The 26,564-nt window shown below is 49.6% G+C and overlaps 1 protein-coding gene across 5 annotated transcripts in view; it reads left to right on the top strand.

The window, feature by feature from the left end:
- ADCYAP1R1 (ADCYAP receptor type I) overlaps positions 1–26,564 on the top strand; it is a 228,900-nt gene that overhangs the window by 78,070 nt on the left and 124,266 nt on the right. For all 5 annotated transcript variants that reach the window (XM_083186855.1, XM_083186854.1, XM_083186856.1 and 2 more), the window contains exon 2: positions 11,714–11,865. In XM_083186855.1, the coding sequence (XP_083042981.1) occupies positions 11,815–11,865 (51 nt within the window). In that variant the 5' untranslated portion in view covers positions 11,714–11,814. The remainder of the gene's footprint in view (positions 1–11,713; positions 11,866–26,564) is intronic.

Here is a 26,564-nt window from a genome sequence, read left to right as displayed (position 1 = left end):
ATTGAAATACTCTAGCACTGCGGAATATGCATGCGCTAAATAAGAAACTGTTAATAAATAAATATGTGTGTGTATGTATATATATATATATATATATATATATATATATATATATATATAAACAAGATATGTCTTCTATGCAAGATCTACTGACTTCTTTAGAGAGTTTTCAGTGTTTCTACACGGAGTAAAGGCCCATACACACTAGACGATATTGGTCACAATATCGCTCAGAAAGGAGTCTTGTTTTTTGTACTTGAGTTAGAATTTGTCAACTGTTGCTAGGTAGATTAGGCTCGGGGAATTTTGTGGTTGGTCAGGTTTGGGAACTTTAAGGAACGGCTACATGTGAGCTTTATATGTCTGGTGGCGAGTCTTACATCCATCTCTTTGGATGGCGTTTGTTCCTTCTTCTCTTCTTGGTTGTAGATATTGTTGGTTAGTTGCAATCAAGTTATGGACCCTTATATGATAAAACAACCTTTATAAGTGAATCATAATAATGAGAGGTTCTTCTTCTTACACTTTGGGGGTCCCCCAGCCGCCCCACAACTACTGCCTTAGTAGACCATACAGGAGATGATAACTAATGGGAAAAGTAGAAAATTATTATTCTGAGAACTTTATAGGAAGAGTTATAGAATAATACTTTGATACATAAAAATATTTTTAGCTAAGAGGAATGTTTCCTCTTTAATTATGAATTACTGAAGCAAGTAGAGCATATGTATTGCCTAGCAACAGCTTTGTCAGACATTACTGTACATTATGTCTTATTAAATTGACTCAGCCACATTCTAGGAAATAAGTCCTCTTTATTTTACAGGGAACATGGCCAGAACTGTGGGAGAAGCACAGACTCAGACTGAATCCTAGGAAGGCAGAGGTGCAGAGTAGTGATGCTCATCAGTGATCTGTCCGTCCATGGTTGCTATCGATGGTGTCATTGGCAATAACCATAGATGGCACATAAACTATCTGCGGTAAACCATCAATGGTTTGCACCACTCAGGGCCGGTGCTAGAGTGTTCGGCGCCCCCCTGCAAACTATACATTTGCGCCCTCCCATACTTTATAAAGCGACAGTGTGTGCTGAAAAAAGGTTGTATAATGCCCGTAGTAGTAGTGTCTCATACACATATGAGGTGATTCTAATTGACTTGGTAAGCTGCCCTGGCGAATACCTCCCAGTGGTGTAGCTAGGTGCCATGGTGCCCGGAGCATGGGCATGTTTCGCGCCCCCCTGATTTGTAGTAGGTGGGGCTCTTGTGCAGCGAAAAGGGGGCGCAGCCTTACATTATACCTCACACCGTAATGCCCATTGCACATTTTAGCGAACTTTGTAATACCCAATACACATAAAGCCACATGCCGTAAAGCCAATTACACATAAGGCCTCACATGATGCCCATTGCACTATATAACAAGGAAGGATAGGAACATGCAGCTTACACTGACATGTACTACCAGGGAGCGCTATGGTGTGCAGCACAATAATTACCACTGTTTCTTATAACAATGTAAAAAATGTTTTATTAAAAATAAATAAAATATCAACAATAATCTCTTATATATTTAGCCAGATCTGTCACTCAACCCCTGTGGAGAACGTTCCTGTGTAGAACAGTTTCACTTTCATGTGTCTGACGTTCCACCCCCTTGACATCACCTCCCCCCGCCCAGCCAGGGCTACAGTACACGCCCACCATCCACCATTACTCCACAGCCACCATCCACCATTACTCCTGCACATCTCTACCCTCTGCCAGGACCCCGCGACCCCCCTCCCGCGATTCGCGGGACCCCCCGCGACCCCCCCCTCCCGCGATTTGCGGGACCCCCCCTCCCGCGATTCGCGGGACCCCCGCGACCCCCCCCCTCCCGCGAATCGCGGGACCCCAGCGCCCCCCCCTCCCGTGATTCGCGGGACCCCCGCGAACCCCCCCTCCCGCGATTCGCGGGACCCCCGCGACCCCCCTCCCCCGATTCGCGGGACCCCCGCGACCACCCCGGTATCCGGACTATTGTTAGACAGCACTTACATCGACAGCCATTACATCGACACCATTAGTTCGACAGCTCAATAGGTCGACATGGTTATAGGTCGACATACCATTAGGTCGACATGTCATTATGTCGACAGCTCATTAGGTCGACAGCTCATTAGGTCGACATGTTTTTAGGTCGACACTGCAATTAGGTCGACAGTGTCTATGTCGACAGTCAAAAGGTCGACATGGATTTTTTCACTGTTTATCGAGCCGACATGTGCCGACAGGCGGTATTTCATGCCCTACTATCCACACTAGGGCGTGGTGGGAGAATAAAATAGTGTGCCGAGCGCAGCGAGGCACCGTGTCCGAAGCATAGCGAGCGGCTGCGGTACACTTCAAACTGTGTCCATGTCGACTGTGTCGACATTTCGGCCAAAAAAAACGTGAAAAAACCCATGTCGACCTTTTGACTGTCGACATAGACTCTGTCGACCTAATGGCAGTGTCGACCTAAAAACATGTCAACCTAATGAGCTGTCGACCTAAGGAGCTGTCGACATAATGACATGTCGACCTAATGGTATGTCGACCTAAAACCATGTCGACCTATTGAGCTGTCGAACTAATGGTGTCGATGTAATGGCTGTCGATGTAAGTGCTGTCTAATATCCGTCCCAGACCCGACCACCCCCTCCCGCGATTCGCTGGACCTCCGCGACCACCCCCTCCCGCGAAACGCGGGACCCCCGCGACCCTCCCGCAAATCGCGGGACCCCAGCGACCCCTCCCTCCCGCGAGCCCCCTCCCGCGATTCGCAGGACCACTGCATCCTCCCCTCCCGCGATTCGCGGGACCCCTGCGACCCCCCCTCCCGGCATTAAAAGGGCCCCCCGCAACCCCCCCTCCCGCGATTCACGCCCCCCCCCCCTACTGTGATTTGCGACCCCCCTCCCGCAATTCGCGCCGCCCACCTCCCGCGATTCACGGAACCCCCTGTAGCGCCCCCCTCCCACGATTTGCGGGCCCCCTCGGCACTTCTCGCGATTTGCGACCGCCCCCTAATTCACACATTCGGGGACCCCACCTCCCGCGATTCATGCCCCCCTCACGCAATTCACGGCACCTCCCACACCCCCCTTCCTGCGATTCGCAACCCCCCACGACCCCCCCTCCCGCGATTCACGAAACCCCCCGTAGCGCCCCCCTCCCGCGATTTGCGGGCCCCCTCGGCACCTCTCGCGATTTGCGACCGCCCCGTAATTCACACATTCGGGGACCCCACCTCCCGCGATTCATGCCCCCCTCACGCAATTCACGGCACCCCCCATACCCCCCTTCCTGCGATTCGGAACCCCCCACGACCCCCCCTCCCGCGATTCATGCCCCCTCCCGCGATTCACGGACCCCCGCACCACCCCCCTGCGCCCACCCTCCCTTGATTCACGCCCCCCTCATGCAATTCACGGCAACCCCCCACACCCCCCCTCCTGCGATTCGCAGCCCCCCCACGACCCCCCCCTCCTGCGATTCATGACCCCTCCCGTGATTCACGGACCCCCGCACCACCCCCCCTTGACTCACGGCACCCCACGCGCCCCTCCCGCAATTCACGGACCTCCGCAACCCCCCCTCCCGCAATTCACTAACCCCGACAACCCCCCTCCCGCAATTTGCGTACCCCCTTCCCACGATTCAAGCCCCCCCGCACCCCCGCCCACGATTTGCAGACCCCCACCCCTCCCGCTAACTGCGGATCCCCACACACCACCCCCCCTCCCGCAATTTGCAGACCCCCTTCCAGCAATTCCACCCCCCAGCGGACCACCGCGGCCCCCGCTCCCGCATTTCACGTACCCCCGTGACAATGGGGGATCCTGTACCACCACAAGCAGGTACCCCCCCTAGGTGGGAAATCCGGCCCCAGAAATGCCGCACTGCAGGTTTCCCCAATGCCCTCTGCACCAGCGCCACAACTTTTATCAATGTCTTGCCCACATACCACTATTATACAGCCTCCTGCTCTCATGCACGCTCACTCCCTCCCAGTGTGAGGAGACGCTCACCCACTGCCGGGAGCTGCATACTGTCCCCCACCCTCCTCCAGTTCTAGAGATGCCCATCGACCATCAATGATTTTCAAATAATCGATGGTTTATGGCCGATGTTGAATACTTTTGCCATCAATGTGGGAGGACACTGCCCTGCCTCCTGTTCTCCTGCCCCGTAACTTCCGCCAGTGGAAACCCGCTCACCCTGTGTTGCCCACATTCCCCTATCATGCTTTACTGCCCAGCCTCCTGCTCTCATGCACCCTAACTCCCACCCAGTCGGAGGAGACACTGACTCCTGTATTTCTGTGCTGCCACGCTGGACCCTCACCCACTGGCAGAAGCTGCACAGTGTCCACCACCCTCTTTAGTCCCCCGTATGCCCACACACCCCTATCACTACCCAGCTTCCTGCTCTCCTGAACCGTAACTTCCACCACTGGGTAATCGCTGACGCTGTGTTGCCCACATAACCCTATCATGCCTCATATCCCAGCCTCCTGCTCTCATGCACCCTAACTCCCACCCAGTAGGAGGAGACACTGACTCAGGGCCATCGTCCGGTACTCCTGTGCTGCCACGCTGGACCCTCACCCACTGCCAGAAGCTGCAATACAGGGCATCTTTCATACAATTCTAACCATATTTCTCACAATACAAATGTTCACAAATTAAGGGGCGTAGCCCCTTACGCCGGTGTAAAGAGCGCCCGTAGGGCGCGATGAATCACCTAGTAATACATATATGTGCACTTCATAGGTATTTCATTTTGCAATTGCAAGACAAAAACAAACAAGACTCACAACATTTAACATAGAGAGGCTTTTCTATAGCTTAATTTGCTGATATGAGGCTGGATTGGAAAGTCATTCAAAGCAACAATTTTGTGCAAGCAAGGCTTTTTATAGTTACCAGTCCCGCATAGTTGGAAGAGACAAATCTCCAAATGGTGTGTCCGGCTTAATTAGTGTCCGTGCTGTTGGGTACACAATTTACCTCTGTAGAATGAGAGGAGCTCTCCTATTTAGTACGGAGAGGAGATGAACAAGCTCTGCATCACCAATGAGTCCAACAGCTGCTCTGATCAGTGTGGCAGCGATTATCTGCGGAGGTTGTATCTGGCTATCAGTGGTCAGCAACAAAACGCGTTTCTCCGCCTTAGGGTCAACTGAGGAAGCCGCTGACCCTAAAGGCGGAGAAACGCGTTTTGTTGCTGACCACTGATAGCCAGATACAACCTCCGCAGATAATCGCTGCCACACTGATCAGAGCAGCTGTTGGACCTATTGGTGATGCAATGCTTGTTCATCTCCTCTCCATACTAAATAGGAGAGCTCCTCTCATTCTACAGAGGTAAATTGTGTACCCAACAGCACGGACACTAATTAAGCCGGACACACCATTTGGAGATTTGTCTCTTCCAACTATGCGGGACTGGTAACTATAAAAAGCCTTGCTTGCACAAAATTGTTGCTTTGAATGACTTTCCAATCCAGCCTCATATCAGCAGATTGAGCTATAGAAAAGCCTCTTTATGTTAAATGTTGTGAGTCTTGTTTGTTTTTGTCTTGCAATTGCAAAATGAAATACCTATGAAGTGCACATATATGTATTATTATTGTTGATATTTTATTTATTTTTTAATAATTTTTTTTTTACATTGTTATAAGAAACAGTGGTAATTATTGTGCTGCACACCATAGCGCTCCCTGGTAGTACATGTCAGTGTAAGCTGCATGTTTCTATCCTTCCTTGTTCTGCTTGAGTTACACAAACTATGACAGGGAGCAGCAACGGTGTGCATTGGTGTGATCTCTCAGGTGCATAAAAACCAGCGCTTCTATATAGCCCTTTTGGGCTTCCTCTCCTTTCTATTCTACAGCACTATATAACAAACTGTAATGCCCATTACACATTTGACACATATGTGCCACGAACCTACATGCTCATTGCTAGGAACTGCATGCTCTATGCCAGGGGCTTCATGCTCGATGCCAAGGGGCTTCATGCTTGTTGCCAAGGGGGACTGAAATTGCTCGTTGTCAAGGGAGTCTGATTTTGCTCGTTGCCAAGGGGGACTGACCTTGTTCGTGGCCAAGGGGACTGACCTTGCTCGTTGCCAAGGGGACTGACCTTGCTCGTTGCCAGGGCCGGTGCCAGGTTTGTCAGCACCCTAGGCGAACTGAATGCCCCCCCCAGTCCCCACATTCATACACATAAATACTTGGCAGCAGCATGAGGCTATTCGCTGGGCGGTAGCAGAAGGCAGCTAGCAGTGGGCGGGCGACAGCAGGACTCAGGAGGCTAGTGGCATTGTAGCAGGAGGAAGCTAGTGGGTGGGCGGATGGCAGAAGGAAGCTAGCTTACGGCAGCAGGAGGCTAGCGGGTGGGCCGACGGTGCACTCTGTCTCTGACGCCAGGCACAGTAGGAAGCAGGCGAACAGGGCGGGAGAACCGGCAGCAGAGAGCACAGCTCCAGCGCCCGGTGACATTCCGGCGCCCGGAACTTGTGCTCCACCAGCTCCGCCCTAGCTACACCTCTGATACCTCCCCCCCTCGCGCAGCCATTTCTCCTCGCAACCAAAGGAGGGGATGTGTTACGAATCCAGCAGGAGAAATCATTTGATGGTTGCTGACCATCTAATAATACCTCCTGCCTTCGCAAATATAAGTCAGTGGAGCCTGACCTATATTTGAGAGCGCCAGGACAAAGACAGGGCAGGCGGCTGACGTCATGTGACTTCATTCCGCCTGCATTCCCATGAAATATTTTTCTATTTTCTGACAGCATCATATATATATATATTTTTTTATGTATGTGTTATATGTTGTATGTCATGTATTGTCTATGAATTATATGAAGTGCACTTCGAATATTATGAAATATATATATATATATATATATTTTTTTAATTAAAATAATTTACTTTATATAAATTGCTGTAATCATTGGACTGGGTATAGCTGCGCCTCTTAAATGTAGCGATTTATCATCGCTATCACTCCTGAGTGCAGCTTGTTACAGAGGCTCACAAAACCTCTGATAAGGGGCTGCAGCTATTACCCGGAATAGTGAAAGGGTTGCCACCAATTTTAGAACTAGCGCTACTGTGTGACTGTAGTGTCACCCCTTTCTTCCTTTTTGTAACTAGACAAAGACTCTGAGCCCATGAGTTGTCGCCCACCCTGCTTATCCTGGCTCCTGTGTTTATTTTATTTTTAAATGGTGGGTGTCATGGTTCCAGCGGGAGATAGCAGGCCGAAGGGGAGCGCTGCAGCGTTTAACCCACTTACCGGGTCCTGCCGGCTCTGCCCATCCCTCCTGTGCCCCCCATCACACAAATCTCCCATGTGTCCCCCTCCTACATTCCTCCTGTGACCCCCATCACAAACATCCCTCCTGTGCCCCCATCACACGTCCCTTCTGTGCCCCATCACCCACATCCGTCCTATGCCCCATTACACACATACCTACTGTACCACCTTATCACAAATAATCCTCTAGTGCCCCCATCACACACATCCGTCCTATGCCCCATCACACACATACCTACTGTACCACCTTATCACAAATAATCCTCTAGTGCCCCCATCACACGTCCCTTCTGTGCCCCATCACACACATCCGTCCTATGCCCCATCACACACATACCTACTGTACCACCTTATCACAAATAACTCTAGTGCCCCATCACACATCCCTCCTGTGCCCCCATCACATGTCCCTTCTGTGCCCCATCACACACATCCTTCCTATGCCCCATCACACACATACCTACTGTACCACCTTATCACAAATAATCCTCTAGTGCCCCCATCACACGTCCCTTCTGTGCCCCATCACACACATCCTTCCTATGCCCCATCACACACATACCTACTGTACCACCTTATCACAAATAATCCTCTAGTGCCCCATCACACATCCCTCCTGTGTCTGTGCCCCAACAAAACACAACCTGGTGTACTAGTATCTCACCTTACACAGGACAGAAAGAAGTGGAGTGACAGAGCCTGATGTCGATAGGGACACCCCTCTGCCCCTCCAGATGTACATCAGCTAGCCTGGGGTCCCTGCAGAAGTTCTCTATCACTCCTCCTGTGCTTAACTCAACACTCAACTAATTCAGTCTGTGGCAGACTAGATAATCAATCTAAAAGCCTCTCGGCAATGCAAGCTGTGCTATGCTGTAGGATTTTAGATTGATTACACAGCCTGACACAGATACGTTGAGAGGACTCAGGACGGAGAGGCACTGCACTGGCAGTGCTCAGGGATGTAGAAGAGGACAGAGCAGGCGCTGCCCGCTCTTCATGCTGCCGATGCCGCTGCCTGTCATAGTCAGACAGGCGCAGGCTTTGGCAGCCGACAGCAGCAGCAGCAGTCCAGCAGTGTAGCAGAGCAGGGAGAGCGGAGCGCCTATCCAGCACTGCGCCTCCCTGCTTTGCAGGACTTGCTGAGTGGGTAGCGCCGGCCTGCACCACTCTCGATGGCAGAAAACCCTGGGATGCAGAGGTGCGTAGGCACAGCTCACACTGAGGGAGGCAGAGGTGCAGAGGCACAGCCAGGGGCGAATTTAGGGGTCAGGCCGCCCCTAGGCACAACATTTTTGTGCCCCCCCCACCCTATTTTAATGTGATCATATATGTATATACATTGTTATTAATATATTTCATTAAAATTTAACTGTAGCCCACCTTAATATTTTTTTAAGCACTCTGGACTGCTCACTGTACGGAGGACCCGGAGGGAGGGAGGCACTTTTTTCGTACAGTGATTAGCACAGTGTCTCGGTCTCTCTCCGGCTCACACACTGTGACTAACAACTGAGCGCAGGGGGGATCTGCGCGCCGCTCAGCTGCTGGATACACAGCAGCCAATAGACTGTGTGTGTGTAGAGTAGCCAATGGGCAGGAGCCGGCAGCAGTGAGCCTGAGCCATTTCTGGACGTGCAGGGAGACCGTCGGACCCAACCACTAAGCGGTGATGTAATGTGCATGACAGAGTGGGTGGGCAGTGGCGGGTTACGAGCGGCGCTGCCGCGACATATGATAATTCATGTCTGCGGCGGCGCTCGTCACTCACCGCTGCCCACTTGCTTTGCCATGCTGCTATTTAACAGAATGTCAGCCTGCCTGCCGCCCTTAATTGGTGCCGCCCTGAGGCCGGTGCCTCACGGGCCTAGGCACAAATCCGGCCCTGGGCACAGCTCACACTGAGGGAGGCAGAGGTGCAGCGCTACAGCTCACACTGAGGGAGGCAGAGGTGCATAGGCACAGCTCACACTGAGGGAGGCAGAGGTGCGTAGGCACAGCTCACACTGAGGGAGGCAGAGGTGCGTAGGCACAGCTCACACTGAGGGAGGCAGAGGTGCGTAGGCACAGCTCACACTGAGGGAGGCAGAGGTGCGTAGGCACAGCTCACACTGAGGGAGGCAGAGGTGCGTAGGCACAGCTCACACTGAGGGAGGCAGAGGTGCAGAGGCACAGCTCACACTGAGGGAGGCAGAGGTGCATAGGCACAGCTCACTTTGAGGGAGGCAGGGGTGCAGAGGCATGGCTATGTCCTAGCGAGACATGGGTGCAGAGGCATGGCTCAGACACAAAGATGAAGAGGTGCCTCCAGGGCTCGCTACCCACCAATTATATTTAAATTAGTTTTAGATGATGAAGCCAGGGCTATTGGGGGATATTCCCAGGTTAGCAAATAGATACAGGCTTTATATCCAGTTGCAAATCCTAACGGTCTGCAAAATAGATTGAGTCGTGGCCAAAACTTCCAATGTATGGAAATGTTTTCCTCGACACAACTATGTTTCTGGCTTAGCACGAGGTGGTGGTTTTTATATTGAGGTTGGATTAAATCTAGAACAGTGCATGACATGAAATACTCGTCCATCCAATGCATCTGCAGGAACAGGACTATTGCAGGGCTGCCTACCCTCTTGGATTGGCCGGGAGGATCCCGAAAATCGGGTCCCTCTCCCGGCCCCCCGGGAAGGTGGGCAATCCTCCCGGATTCTCCCTCACCTTCCGCAATCTGCCTGGCCGCCTCCTTGATTTATCACGATTTGCGGCTTTTCGCGGGGTGGGGGCGGGGCCAAATATGCAAATTGTGCCATGTAGTCCTGCCCCCTCCTCGAGATCCGCAAATCGGGGGGATTTTCAGTGCTGGGGGCGGGGCTTGATGATGTCTACATCAGGCCCCTGCCCCCAGAAGTGATGCTGTCAGTCTCCCGGAGAGGAGAGTTCAAAAGTCGGCAAGTATGGACTATTGTACCATCTATCTCTTCAACACAGAATACAAGCCACTCTATGATAATCTCCAAAAATCCAGCACGATCCACTTTCAATGGCAAGCAGCCGTGGTGTATATGTATGGGAAAGTGCATTGTGATGTGCACAAATATCACTTTAATAAAAAGAGGAAATAACATAAATGTGATTCTTGGAATACAGACAATGCAGATGTTTGTCTTAATCTCATGATTTATGTAAGACATGAATAAGACTCTGACAAGCACTACAAGCATTACATCTTACATCTGCACAAAATCATCTCCCAAAATGAAGTGTTTCTTGTTATGGCCACATATATTGTGATCAGTACATTGTCCTTACAATAAGGATACATTTATTTTACAATATACTTGTCTATTATATGGAAACTGTGGGAGCCTCCACATTTTTGTCCCATAAACCCCAGAAGACAGTGCCGTCTTTCCCATTGACTGGCCTGACGCTGATTGGTTGAATTCTCTTAGCCAATCAGCGTTCGGCCAGTCTTTTCAAATTCAGCAGCACTTCCCGTCTGCCTCCCAGCCAATAGCGCTGCAAGCTCCCAGCCCCCCGCTACACGGGCGCCGCTACCTGCACGGAGAGGTGTGGGGGGAGAGGGGGCCCAGTGAATTATTTTGCCCAGGGGCCCAGGCTAATGTTAAAACGGCCTGGCCGGAAAACTAAGCAGCTCTCCCGCATCCTGCCCGCTTCCTAGTTAAATGGGCATGCTTTTATGTTACTTACCAGCGAATGGGGGAGCCGTGAGAAGGGGGCAGGGCTTAGTAAACGGATTTCTGTCATTAAACTCCACCCATTACTGCAGTCCTGCAAATTGTGGATGTTCCCTTATTTTGTGGCTCTACCATTAAGCAGCTTTGGGCCTATCACAAAATTAAGCAAGTCTATGAGGGAAGAAATCCTTGTTGGTGGCCTACAAGTGGTGGCCTTGGAACTTCTCAGATGCCACCTCCGCACTTGAAGGGATGGGATGTGGGTATTGGTGGCAGTGTGGGGGGGTGGAAAGGCGTCAGTAGATTTTTTTCCTAGGGTGCCCAGGAGCCTTACACCGGCCCTGCACATTATTATACAAGCAGAGAATATGAATGACTAGTCTGTCTTGAAATGACTGTATATCAAAGAAATAGGGAGGTGAGGATTTGAATGACTGCTATGCAGTAGATAAGTCTCTGGTACCGCCAATACACTTATCTCTGTAGCCGATGCTTTTATTACACATCCTTTACAAGCGTTTACGCTTCAACTGCTTTTCAAAAGAAAAATGCAATAATGTTGTATAGTTCAATTTCACTGTCATTTTCCGAGCGGTACGTGCGCTGTATTGGTATAATTTCTTGACTGTGTCTTTTAACCTTTTTATTTTATTTGTTACAGAGTCCTGGACTAAAATTGGAATCCTTTGTTGTGTGGATTTTTTCTTCTGGCGGATAGAATAACTGAGCGGCATAATTCAAGGCGAATTCCTGCGGGTGAAGATGGAACTCCTTCTCAGATTGTATTTATTCCTCATTGTGGCTACAGCTCTGGTATGTATCAGGCGCAATACTCCACAAGAAGCTGCCTTTACAGCAAATGAAAATATACGGCAACACTCTACGGTCTAGCTGGGTTTTCTTAACGAACCTTTAGAGGTTGCGACGTTGCTATGGGAAACCAATCAGATGCTATATATTATCTTCTAGAAGTAGGTGAATATAAATAAGAAGTAGATTGGACCATGGGGACGTCTAGCGTTTTGTGGGCATCACCATGAAAACAATGGGCGTTCCTGTGGGAACGCAGGCGGGCCGTTGCTTGCCGGGGGGGGGGGGGGCAGCTGACGTCACAGGACATCAGCGTCCGCCCCATTTTCAGCAGTTTGTGGAGCCTCCACACCAAGGGCGGGATGTATTAATATACATCACCGCCCTTCGCCAGCTGTTCGCCGCGATGCCAGCGCATATGTACTAACATATGCGGCTGGCATCGCGGAGGCGGCGGGGTTGCGGTGAGGCGGCGGGCAGTGAAAAGAAGCCCATAGGCGAAATCCGTGCGGCCGGGTAATAATACATAGGAAATTGCGGTAAAACGGGCATTTTACCGCATTTTCCCTTTAGTAAATCCCGCCCCAAAGGCAGGAGAAATTATTCGATAGTCGAGGGGATGTGTTAGCGAACACCAAGAGGATTCGGCGGGAACGGGCGTTTCACCGTGCGACAGGAAAAATGCAGTAAAACCCCTTTTCTGGGGTTTTCTGGAGTTTTTCAGGGGTTTATCCGCATTTTCAAATGTACTTAGACCCGGTCGCCACCTTTTCGCCACCTAGGGTACCGCCACCTTTGGATCCCATCACGGATCCCTCCCAGCATGTTTCGCTGCCAGTGTGGCCGGCAAGAGCTATCCTTTGCGTAAATAATCACATACTGGGGGAAATTTACTAAGATGTGAATTCTACTTCATATGTGTTGTTGCTATGGGCAACCAATAAGATCCTGTCCTCAAGTACTGCCAACGGTGCATGTTTTCCAGGCAACCTGTGGATCTATAGTAGGAATGAATGCAGCATGTTTTAAAATGTGACAGTTAGTACTGACTACAGCTGTGCACCAGCTAGGTGATCTGGGAAATGTGACAGTTAGTAATGACTACAGATGTGCACCAGCTATGTGATCTTGGAAATGTGACAGTTAGTAATGACTACAGTTGTGCACCAGCTAGGGGATATGGAAAATGTGACAGGTAGTAGTGACTACAGCTGTGCAGCAGCTAGGTGACCTCTGAAATGTGACAGTTAGTAATGACTACAGCTGTGTACCAGCTAGGTGATCTGGGAAATGTGACAGTTAGTAGTGACTACAGCTGTGCAGGGGCTAGGTGATCTGGGAAATGTGACAGTTAGTAATGACTACAGCTGTACACCAGCTAGGTGATCTGGGAAATGTGACACTTAGTAATGACTACAGCTGTGCACCAGCTAGGTGACCTGGGAAATGTGACAGTTAGTAATGACTACAGCTGTGCACCAGCTAGGGGATATGGAAATGTGACAGTTAGTAATGACTACAGCTGTGCACCAGCTAGGTGATCTGGGGAATGTGACAGTTAGTAATGACTACAGCTGTGCACCAGCTAGGTGATCTGGGGAATGTGACAGTTAGTAATGACTATAGCTGTGCACCAGCTATGTGATCTTGGAATTGTGACAGTTAGTAGTGACTACAGCTGTGCACCAGCTAGGTGATCTGGGAAATGTGACAGGTAGTAGTGACTACAGCTGTGCAGCAGCTAGGTGACCTGGGAAATGTGACAGTTAGTAATGACTACAGCTGTGCACCAGCTAGGGGATATGGAAATGTGACAGTTAGTAATGACTACAGCTGTGCACCAGCTAGGTGATCTGGGAAATGTGACAGGTAGTAGTGACTACAGCTGTGCAGCAGCTAGGTGACCTGGGAAATGTGACAGTTAGTAATGACTACAGCTGTGCACCAGTTAGGGGATATGGAAATGTGACAGTTAGTAATGACTACAGCTGTGCACCAGCTAGGTGATCTGGGGAATGTGACAGTTAGTAATGACTACAGCTGTGCACCAGCTAGGTGGTCTGGAAACCGTGGACCGTTGGTAGATCCTGAGGACCGGTTTGGCCACCCCTGTTCTAGAGGGTGCTAAATAAATAAGAAGTAGATTCTGATTGGTTGCCCATAGCAACAACCCATGTGAAGTAGAATTCACATCTTAGTAAATTTCCCCCACTGTATGTTAGTGCATATGAGAATGCCGGCGAAGTTGGACCGTCGATGTTAGAGAGCATCCCACTCTAATATTTTTTATTTAAACCTGTCGGATATTTTTGCTAACCAGTGGGTCATTAAAGTCGCCAATCATGTCAGGCTTTGAGCGGTGCTTTTAAAACGGCAATAAAATAGAATGCCATGTACACTTGTTTAACAGTTATTTCTGATGCCCTTTTAAACGATCGATGAACGCTGATAATGATCGTGGTTTGCTAGCCTGCTGGTTAATAATTCTACCTGTCTCACACATCAGCAACATAGCATCCTGGTCTGTTCTACAGAGATTGTAGATGTAGACAGTTTACCCGATGAGAAGCTAATTACTGCTCTTGCAATCTGATTTTAATCGGATCGAAAGCTTCAAATAATCTTGACAACAACGAAGAAAAAAAAATATTTTTAAGCTGAAAGATTCTAAACAAAACTTGTCAGTACCTTCTTTACTTTCTGTAAGCTCACGTGTTGTGTTCCCGCAGTAATCACAAAGAATTAACCGGCTTCCCCTTGCTTGGATAATGTGTTTTTGGTGCGACCTCTGCTGTGTTCTTTCAGGCTTCGACAGTAAAAGTACAGCAGCGGTGTTTTATTAACCTAAGTCATCTTTACAAACCATAGGAGAAATTGTTTCGAGTGCCATTCTTTTAGGTGACAAAAGGCTCGGAAGAAACAATGAAAATCATGAGTCATAAAATTGGCTCAGTGTTGGAAAGGAATATTAAACTTGACTGCAATGCAGGTGTTTTAACAGTCGGTGATAATTCAGTCAGGGTTCTTCCCATAGATATCCCTTTATTTATCTGAGACAATGATGTGGTGATTCCAGGACACACACACACAAAAACAATGATATGGAGATGATATGGGTCTGTTTTACAGTAATACGGAAAGCTTTGAGTACACATGAAGATACAGAATATCCAAACACACATTCCCGAAGCTGTGACTGTGATGTACAGAGTGTGGGGACTACGGAAAATATTTGGGCCCCACACTCCAACTGCAACCCCATACACTGGCAAGCATCTCTGTATGGGGCACACTGGCAGTTGGTGCTGCTCCTTTATTTTAACTTTGGACTGATGGGCACTATTATTCATTTTAAAAACATAATAGGTACAGTTTTTTTCTTTTGCATGGCACTATTTACAGTATGTTGCTATTATTATTATTATTACCAGTTATTTATATAGCGCACACATATTCCGCAGTGCTGTACAGAGAATATTATTACCAGTTTCTTATATTGCGCATACATATTCCGCAGCGCTTTACAAAGAATATTTGAACAGTCACATCAGTCCCTGCCCCAGTGGAGCTTACAATCTATATGCCCTACCACATGTACACGCACACACAATTAACCTACCAGCATACCTCCCAACAGTCCCGATTTTATCGGGACAGTCCCGATTGTCAGGGCCTGTCCCGCTGTCCCACCCGCGGGCGGCAGTGTCCCGCGGTGTGGGGGGGGCTGTTGGGAGTCCCCCCTGTCAGCTGCTAAGCAGCGGGGAATAAGCGTCTATTCCCGCTGCCAGGGGGCTGGGGGCATGGCTAGAGGCTCACAGAGCCTCTGGGACATGCCCCCATAGCGGCAAAATGGGGGCGTGGCCTCGCGGGGGAGCCGCGAGTATAGGCCACGCCCCACGAAAATTTCGGCGCGCAACAGCAGCGTCCCGGCTGCTAGGCTACTAAAGTTGGGAGGTATGTACCAGTATATGCTTGAATTGTGGGAGGAGACCGGAGTACCCGGAGGAAAGCCCCACAAGCATGGAGAGACTATAAAAACTCAGCACAGTTAGAGCCAATGGTGGGAATAGAACCCATGACCTCAGCGCTGTGAGGCAGTATTGCTAACCATTATACCGTCTATGCTGCCAACTTGCCTGCGATCCTGGATCGGTCGAGAGGCTCCCAAAAATCTTGTGCAAGAGTGGGCTAGCCTCCCTAGAACCCCCTCTTCTCCCACACCAGCATTTAAAACCTACCTTTGGAACAGGCCGATGACACAATTTACAATTAATTGCATCATCATTGCCACAATGTCGCAATTTTGTATATTTGGCAGAGTTAACAGATTCAGTAGAGCAGTACATCAGGGGGGAGATGTAGGGATGGCCATCACCAGTGAGGTTGCCATCAATAGTTCTCATCTCCTGAGGAAGTTGGCTGTGTGGAGGCAGTGTGAACTATGAGGAGGGCTGTGTGGAGGCAGTGTGATTTGTGAGGAGGGGGATGTGGGGAGGCAGTGGCCCTTATTCTGATTCGCGCGGTACGGCCCGCGTGCGGCCGTACCGCCGATGTTTTCCGTCTGCACATGCGCAGAGGTCAATCTGCGCATGTGCAGGCGAATTCGCCGCACATAACGTTACTACGCCGCAAAGGGGGCGTATAGGGGAGTGAGGGGCTTCATGCCCTCATTTCCCTATGTATACGCCCCGCGTTTCATGGGCGTTCCCATGCAAACGCGGGGCGTACGCATGCTAATGAGGGCATGACGCAACTCATGGGGGCGGAAAGCTGACGTCGCCGGATGTCAGCTTTCAGCCCCCATACAAGCTACCACACGGACGATTGTCCGTGTGGTCTCAGCTTGCGGGAGCTGCCGCGGCGTGCGGACCTGCCTTCGATGGTCGACGACCATCGAATGCAGGGGGCAGCTCCCACCATGGTGGAGGCGTAGCCTCCACCATTTTTATGCGGATCGCCAGCCGTCCGTGTACGGACGGCCGTGGCGATCCGTAGGGTGGGCGGGGATTCGTCTGGTGCGGTCGGAGCCGCATATGCGGCTCGACCGCACCAACCAGAATAAGGGCCAGTGTGATTTGTGAGGAGGGGGATGTGGGGAGGCAGTGTGATCTGTGAAGAGGGAGATGTGTGGAGGCAGTGTGATCTGTGAGAAGGGGGATGTGTGGAGGTAGTGTGATCTGTGAGGATGGGGCTGTGTGGAGGCAGTGTGATCTGTGAGGAGGGGGATGTGTGGAGGCAGTGTGATCTGTGAGGAGGGGGCTGTGTGGAGGCAGTGTGATCTGTGAGGAGGGGGATGTGTGGAGGCAGTGTGATCTGTAAGGATGGGGCTGTGTGGAGGCAGTGTGATCTGTGAGAAGGCGGGCTGTGTGGAGGTAGTGTGATCTGTGAGGAAGGAGATGTGTGGAGGCAGTGTGAACTGTGAGGAGGGGGATGTGTGGAGGCAGTGTGATCTGTGAGGAGGGGGATGTGTGGAGGCAGTGTGATCTGTGAGGAGGGAGATGTGTGGAGGCAGTGTGATCTGTGTGGAGGGGGATGTGTGGAGGCAGTGTGATCTGTGAGGAGGGGGCTGTGTGGAGGTAGTGTGATCTGTGAGGAGGAGGGATGTGTGGAGGCAGGATGATCTATGAGGAGGGCTTTGTGGAGGCAGTATGATCTGTGAGGAGAGGGCTGTGTGGAGGTAGTGGGATCTGTGAGGAGGCATATGTGTGGAGGCAGTGTGATCTGTGAGGAGGGAGGCTGTGTGGAGGCAGTGTGATCAATGAGGAGGAGGGCTGTGTGGAGGTAGTATAACCTGCGAGGAAGGAGCTGTGTGGAGGCAGTGTGATCTATGAGGAGGGCTATGTGGAGGCAGTGTGATCTGTGAGGAGGGGGGCTGTGTGGAGGCAGTGTGATCTGTGAGGAGGGGGCTGTGTGGAGGCAGTGTGATCTTTGAGGAGGGGGCTGTGTGGAGGCAGTGTGATCTGTGAGGAGGGGGCTGTGTGGAGGCAGTGTGAACTATGAGGACGGCTGTGTGGGGGCAAGGTGATCTGTGAGGAGGGGGCTGTGTGGAGGCAGTGTGATCCTGAGGAGGAGGGCTGTGTGGAGGTAGTATGACCTGCGAGGAGGGAACTGTGTGGAGGCAGTGTGATCTATGAGGAGGGCTGTGTGGAGGCAGTGTGATCTGTGAGGAGGGCTGTGTGAAGGCAGTGTGATCTGTGAGGAGGGGGCTGTGTGGAGGCAGTGTGATCTATGAGGAGGGCTGTGTGGAGGCAGTGTGATCTGTGAGGAGGGCTGTGTGAAGGCAGTGTGATCTGTGAGGAGGAGGGCTGTGAGGAGGCAGTGTGATCTGTGAGGAGGCAGTGTGATCTGTGAGGTGGGGGCTGTGTGGAGGCAGTGTGATCTGTGAGGAGGGGCTTTGTGGAGGCAGTGTGATCTATGAGGAGGGCTGTGTGGAGGCAGTGTGAACTGGGAGGAGGGGGCTGTGTGGAGGCAGTGTGATCTATGAGGAGGGCTGTGTGGAGGCAGTGTGAACTGGGAGGAGGGGGCTGTGTGGAGGCAGTGTGAACTGGGAGGAGGGGGCATGTGGGGTAAGTGTGATCTGTCAGGAGGGGTTGTGTGGGGGAAATGTAATCTGTTATGGGTCATGTAATATCATCTAAGGCAGCAGTTCTCAAACTGTGGGTTCTGTCCCCAAAGTGGGTCCAGACCACCTCAGCATGGGGTCATCAGGCTCCTCATCAGGCTAATGTGTCTGTGGAGGGGGGACTCAATTAAATACCCACTGCTTCCATATTCCATCCCCGTCAACCTTTTCCCTAGCCCCCCCCCCCATTACCCACTGCCTCCCTGTCACAAAAGCGGTCACTTCACTGACCACACATGTGGTGGCTATTCAGTGGTAACTTGCTGGGGTCCTGTAATTTTTATTGTCTGATGGAGTCCCAGAGCAAAATAGTTTGAGCACCCCTGATCGAAGGTATAAGGCGGTGATTGCTGCCCATTGCTGTATATCTGGTGGTATGCCCAGTAAATCTGGCCCTAATACTAGCCAGTGCCTCACCAGCCAATGACCTCCCCACAGCTGTTTCCGCGGCATGACGTTATGTCCGTACACCTCACCATTTTGCCATGAATTTCACCTGCTGATGTGCCCTTTAGACGTAGAAATATGACCATACAACACATAGTAACTTCTTTACTTTTATCTCTCACAAAACTTTGATAAATCTCCCCTTAAAACTCGAAGGCTTAAATCATTACCCATAACAACAAATGTGGTTCCCGCCTCACTGACGTTAGTGAGAATTCATTCAGGAAATGTGCCTGGGCAAACTAGGACAGCTGCGGCATTGAAGGCATTGTCGCATTTGTTCTGAAATAAATAAATAAAAAACAGTTTTGGAAAAAAACTCTTTAGTGTGTATTGTGGAAGCAGAATTAGCATCAATTGGACAGAACGGAATTTTAAATAAAACATTACGATGCAGAAGAAATGGAGAATTTCACATTTCCTGCGGAATTGAAAACGGTCATAATAATAGAAAGAGATTCATGTTCAACAAATAATTATTATTACGTTCTTTTCTCTTCTATTGAAAGTGGAGGATAGATTGAGAAAGCTTCAATTTTTCATTTTCGAGTTTGGGTTCAATGAAAAGCTTCCGCATGGCAGCGCAGAGCGATTTGAGGGCACAATGATTCACTGATTGCCGTGATCGTTGAGTCATAGTGGCTACGTGAAAAATGGCAGATCCCTCTACAGAGCGATAGTCAGGGGCTTCAGAGACTTGGTTACATTTTGCCTGTGGCTATAGTAAAGACTGGGATCCTAGGCTGCCAATTTAAATGTCGATGCAACTTAAAAACTATGGCCATGTTGCTGGTGCCATGCAAGGCAGGGCGCGGTCAACCCTGGCAAAGTGAAGGGCTTGACTCAATAAAACTTCTGCTTCACTAGATAGTTGTGTTGCCATGTCAAGACGTAGTACCCACTGCTCTTCTGGGCCACAGCGTGACAGAACCCAGGCTATGGGAGGATGCTCTAACATCCACGCCCCCTTACCGCCGCACATCGCATACATAATTATCGCATATGCTCTAACATATGCGATAATTATGGCAATGGACAGCTCTTGTGTTAAGAGCTGTCCTTTGCGGTGAGAGACAGCGGGTCCCATCCTCGCCCCTCCCTCCCTTACCCGGCGCTGCTGCTGCTGCGCCGGGCTCTCCTCCTCCCTGCACCCGGAGGAGGATCATAGTGCAGGGAGGAGGAGGTCACCAGTCCGGGCAGCACAGCACTGTGCTGCCCGGACACAGGTGAGGGGGGGGGGGGGCGATGTGGGGCGGCAGTGGTCGGATCGGGGCAGCGGGGGGTCGCGGTAAAAGCCCATAGCCTTCTATGGGGCATCACCAGATTTTTCTGGCGATACCCCCAGTCGCGATAACGGGTTTTTACCGCATTTTTAGTTTAGAGAAACTCCCCCCTAGTCGCTTGGAGCAAGAGGTGAGGCTTAAGAAATATGCAAAGTACTTTCCTTGGTCTTGGATGGTTTCAGGCAAGGGTTAGTGTGAGGGGGGGGGGGGGGAATTGGGGAAGCTGAGTTCCGTCATGTGTAACTGTAGGTGGAACTAGTTCCACCTCCACCGCAGCCCTGCACAGTAATTCCAACAGAGAAGCATGCCCCACTACCCACATCAATAGATGATGCAGGTGGCACTAGTGTCACTAACGAGCTGGAGCCACCAGGGGCATCAATAACTCGGCCAGAGCCCGGTAAATAAAGGAGGGGCATGGCTAGCAGGTGGGGCACGGCCTCAGGAGGGGGCAGGGTCACGTCCTTGTGAAAACACAAAAGCAAAAGGGAGAGAGATGACAGGCTGCTGCTCCAGTTGTCTCTCTCTCCAGCTCAGCATATGGCAATGAGCAGCACATGCTGAGCTGGGGAGAGAGGCTGTGCTGCGGCTGCAGCATTACACACATACCAACAGGTTACAGCCTCCCCCCCCTCCCCCCTCTGCCTGGCTCCCTGCAATGGGGGAGGCGGAGTAAGCCCTGGACCCCTCCAGCAGACCTGGGCTTGGGTAAAAAGTACCTGCTCCCCCCTCTCAAGGGCCACCTACCCTTCCTCAGGACCTGATGGCTCCATGGTTCTCCTCCACCTGCGTTCTTATTACTTTTCAAGCTTAGTACATCTGTCCCAGAATCTGTAATCATCACATTGAAACACAACACTTGAATTACATTTATTTGTTTATCATTAACGATTAAAAATAGTCCGTCATATAGAAGCATTGATTCAACAAATAGAAAAACAAACAAAAAGTAACATTAGAGGCAGCCGGCTGTTGGCCACGTTGCGTTCTAGCGAACAAGCGGAATCTCCAACCACATTGTAAGTCCTATGATGAACTTGGCTGTGTTACAGCGTATTGAGAATAAACTTTGTTCCCACCAGAAGGCAGCACTGACATCTCTGACACTGCTCAGCAAATCACTGCGTTATCAACTGGGGGATAGAATTTACACAAATATGTCAAATGTTTTCTCTCATGTTCTGCCCAGACTGAGGAATGTAACAGATGTACTGTACAGTATATAGTACTTGTGGATATTGGAATGTTAGAGTGACCCTGCAGGGTTGCCTCCTTTTAAAGTCTCCTCTCAGGGAGAAGCCCAGGGAGGAGACTGACAGCAGCATTTTGGGGGGATGTAGATGTCATCAAGCCCCGCCCCCCAGTACTATAAATCCTGCAATTTGCATGTCGTCAAGGAGAGGGTAGGACTAAATGACATGATTTGCATCTTTAGCCCCGCCCCCTCTCCCCCAAAACACACGGGATCACGTGAAATTAACGCTGCCGTAGAACAGATGCGGTGTGTGTGTGTGTGTGTGTGGGGGGGGGTGTCCCACAGTCCCACACACAACATTGCAGTCTCAAATAAACATTGGATACAATAATTCAACATTATATAGCAATAAACTTAAAAGTAGGCTTAAGCAAATAACACAACTGCCGAGGAAGGCCTGCTCTAATGCAATGCAAGAATGAAACACTTTCCATTTTTCTGGATATAATTTAATAATGTTTAAAGATCCAAAGAAGAACTATAGAAGGAGGGGCCTAATTTTGTAGTGATCGTATTCACACTGGGGACCGATGGTGCGGCTCTGGGCCTGCGTATGGGCAAATATACGCATTTGCAGGGTCGCTGTGCGAAAGTCGCGGGTGGACAGGAGGCTGGTGCTTGGGGGCGCCCAGTGATTCCTGGGCGTGCCCACAAAAATGGTGGGTGTGCCCAGAAAAACACTGGGCATCCCCATGCAAACACAGGCGGGTTGAAACCTGCACAGGGCGGACGGCTGATGTCATTGCCTGCCCCGTACTCAGATATTTCTGAGCCAAATAAAGGACAGTAAAGACTTTTATTTGCAATCGCGGGAAAAAATCATTGACAGTCGTCGACCATCGAATTTCCCCCCCCCCCCCCCCCATACACTCGCATGCAAATCATTTCCAGTGAGTGGTGGGTGTTCACCCGCCGAGCAGCGTTTATCCGCTCGATAAGCCGCGAGCGACTGCTGCTTATCCAGCGGACTTGAATCAGACCCAAAGTTGCATGCAGTGTTATCATGGAAGCATTGGGAGTACGAAAGAGACAGGGATGAGAGTATCACGCGGCATTTTATCCTGCTCAAACAGATGGCGTAGCATTAGAACGCAGGCACGTCTCCCCCCTACAAGCTGAATTCTGCCTCTCACACGGACTCCTCTCCTTCCACTCCATCACTTTCTGCCATCACAATAAACTGATCGAGTGGAAAGTAAGAAAAGAATATAGAGAGCAACACAAACAAACCAGAAAGCGGAACATAACATGATTTTATATGTGATGATGTCATTATCACGAGTGTGGTATGATATGTCGACAGTCATAATATTGATATGGTCATAATCTGGCAATAACCATGTCAACATTCATTATGTAGACACTGATGATATGTCGACAAATTTAAGCAATTACATATTATCACTAGTCATGCTTGCCTACACTCCTGACATAGATGGGAGGCTTCTGAAAATTGTGTGGCATTCCCGGAGCTGCTGCCTACCTAGTGTACCTACCTAGTACATACTAGGCTGCTATATCTAATTAAATTAAAAAATAATACTTGTGCTGTGTGGGACTGTAAAAAATAATTCCATGCTGCTGGTGCACTGACGTGTGCCACTGAGTGCCACTGCCAAGCAGTACCTAATAATAAAATTAATTATTATAAATTCTGCTGGTGCACTGCATAAAGCTACTGGTGGTGTGTAATATAACTACCTTTTGTGGTGACCACTGGCAGTGCTACTGCCTGCCTGCCTACCTAGTAGTTTATTTTCTCTACCTACTAGGCTGCTATATTATTAATAATTAATTGAATTATATATAGTCCACTGGTGCTGCCTGCACTGAATACTGTGAATAGAGGTTGCCAGTATTAATGTCTGTTTTGGGGCTCACTGCCTAATACTGCCATATCTACCGTCTGTTTTAGAGCCCACTGCGTAGTACTGCCGTATCTACCGCTGCAGTACCACTCTTGCAAGAGCTACGTGTTTGTGCCGCACACTTGTGTGGCTTAGCATAGTTATCCAGCTACCTCGGTGCAACCTTTTGCCCTAAAAACAATATTGTGAGGTGTGAGGTGTTCAGAATAGACTGGAAATGAGTGGAAATGAATGTTATTGAGGTTAATATAGCGTAGGAGCAAAAACAACTAAAAATTCTGCGATTTTAGCAGTTTTTATGCTTTTTTAACAAAAAATTAGAACCCAAAACCCCAAAAATCCAAACACAAAACACTTAGGAGGTGTTTTGCCAAAACCCATTAGAACCCCAAACCTCAAGGTAATCAGAACCCAAAACCCGAAAAGTGGCCGGTGCACATCCCTAGTAACTACTGTAAGGCAGCCCAAGCAGCCGCTTGGGAGAGCAAGCAGCAGCAGGGTCTGTGTGGGCGCCGGCACCTGCTCGACGCACTGACATGCTGCTGCCTTCCGCTGCCCACTGACTGAGCACTGGAGGCAAGTCAGCCGCAGCGTGGGTGGGGCCATGGCAGAGATGACAAATCCCCCCCACTGATTCAATTGACTGTACACAGAGCCGGCTATTGGCTACTGTGTACAGGATGGGCGGGCAGATGGGCGTGCTAGGGTGGCCTGGGATGCGTCGGAGCCAAGGGAATCAGCAGTGTATGCTGGTCTCTCTTCTGCTTCAGCTTCTCCGTTATGCGTGTGACGTCGTCACATCACACACTGGTGAAACATGCTGGAGAGGAGCCTGGAGTGGGGGGGGGGGGCGCACCACAAACTTTTTGGCAGGGGGGAGCAAACTTTACAATTACGCCACTGTGATACACATAATGCCCCTTACACATATGTTGCATATTATTAATGCCCTTATTCACATGACACACATAATGCCCATTACACATAACACACATTATTAATGTCCTTATAACCATAATTCCCCTTACACATTATGCCAACCTTTATTAATGCCCTTCATACACATAAAGAAACACATAATGCCCCTTACACATATGTTGCACATTATTAATGCCCTTATACACATGACACACATAATGCCCATTACACATATGTTGCACATTATTAATGCCCTTATACACATGACACACATAATGCCCATTACACATATGTTGCACATTATTAATGCCGTTATACACATGACACACATAATGCCCATTACACATATGTTGCACATTATTAATGCCCTTATACACATGACACACATAATGCCTGTTACACATATGTTGCACATTATTACTGCATTTATACATGACACACATAATGCCCCTTACACATATGCCGAACACTATTGCACAACCAACCCACCCGCAGACAGCACTCGCACAGCCACTAACACTGTGACCTCTGCCTCTGCTTGGGTACAGATGTTTCCTCATACATCTTGCCTCAATAGCGGAGATGAACTGGATAATTCCATACTTGAAAAGGATCTAGGAGTCCAAATAGACAGCAAACTGGGATGTAGTGCCCATTGTAATGTAGCTACAAAAAAGGCCAACAAAATTCTGGCATGTATTAAGAGGGGAATGGAAACTAGGGACTCAAGGGTAATTATGCCACTATATAAAGCATTGGTGAGACCTCACCTCGAGTACGGAGTACAGTTCTGGGCCCCACACTATAAAAAGGACATCATAGAATTAGAAAAAGTCCAAAGGCGAGCAACAAAGCTTATTAGGGGAATGGAGAATTTAAGCTACGGGGAGAGATTAAGCAATTTGGGACTATTTACATTAGAAAAGAGACGTTTAAGGGGGGACATGCTCAACATGTACAAGTATATCAAGGGCCAATATAAGGAACTGTCACACACCCTCTTTTCTACTAGAAAGGAATCTAGGACACGAGGGCATGAGTATAGATTAGAAGAAAAAAGATTTCATTCCGCTAGTAGAAAGAATTTCTTTACGGTCAGAACAGTCAAACTCTGGAACTCTCTTCCCAGAGAGATGGTAATGGATGGCTCATTAAATGCGTTCAAGGCAAAGTTGGACAAACATTTACTGGAGAAAAACATCCATGGGTACAAATAAGAAATATAATCTGTCTGTAAAATATCAGAACCTACCAAATCAGCAATGGATATCTACGGTATACCAGGTTGAACTAGATGGACGCAAGTCTTTTTTCAGCCTTACCTACTATGTAACTATGCAGCTCCTGGCCAGTTCTGCTAACGTTGGGTGCCTTTTTTGCTGAAAATTCATCTTATTTGCATTCTTATGTGACCAGGACACACAAGGAGCTTCCGATGATTAAAATGATATGCGGCATGCCTATATTCTGTGTGTCTGTACCTGCATATGGAATGCTATGTTACAGTGATTTCCATGAATACACTATTTCATATGCAGATACAGCCTCACTCGCACACAGAATATAGGCATGCTGCATATCATTTTAATGAACAGAAGCTGTTGATGCCCCTAGGCATTCCAAATGCCCTGGGCAATTGCCTAGTTTGCCTATGCCTAAGGCCGGCTCTGCTGGCTCCCAAAATACGAAGGAAAAAACTAGTAGGGGGTCCCCCATATTTCGAGAACCAGCACAAGGCCCAACCAGCCTGCAGGGTAATGCCACAGCCAGGGGGGAGACTTTTTATACAAGTCCCCCTGGTCAAAGCATTTACCCCACTGACCGGTCAGCCCGGGCAGGGATCCTGGGGAAGAGGGGACCCCCCAATAAAGGGGCCCCCCTCCAGAATTTTCCTGCCCAGGCTAAAGCCTGGGGCTGTCCCCGATGCCCCTGGGCAGGAGGTACCCTGCTGATGGTAGTTCCTCTGCTTGCTGGGGGGCAGACGGATGACATCACATGACATCAGCGCCCACCCCCTATTTGCCGAAGACCATTCAACTAAAAACGACAAAAAATAATTTGATGGTGGATAACCATATCCCTAAGTGTACACATCTGCTTGCAGTGTAGCGAGGGGATTCAGGCGGCGGGGTGGCCCTCTGTTTGCCGGGGCGGAGTTAACCTGCTCGCTAGGCACAAACTATATAGTATAGCCTGCAGGCCTGAATTGGGCCCTTTGTAAAATTCCCAGGACGGTGCGTCCAGACACTGATATCCTGCACTCCGTGTGGCAGTGACACCTACAACATCGGCTTCACCTTCTGTTTAAT

Source organism: Crinia signifera, chromosome 5 (assembly GCF_055691185.1).
Source record: "Crinia signifera chromosome 5, ASM5569118v1, whole genome shotgun sequence".
NCBI lineage: Eukaryota > Metazoa > Chordata > Amphibia > Anura > Myobatrachidae > Crinia > Crinia signifera.
The sequence above is the reverse complement of the archived record's forward strand: the minus strand, read 5'-3'. Positions and strand labels throughout refer to the sequence as shown.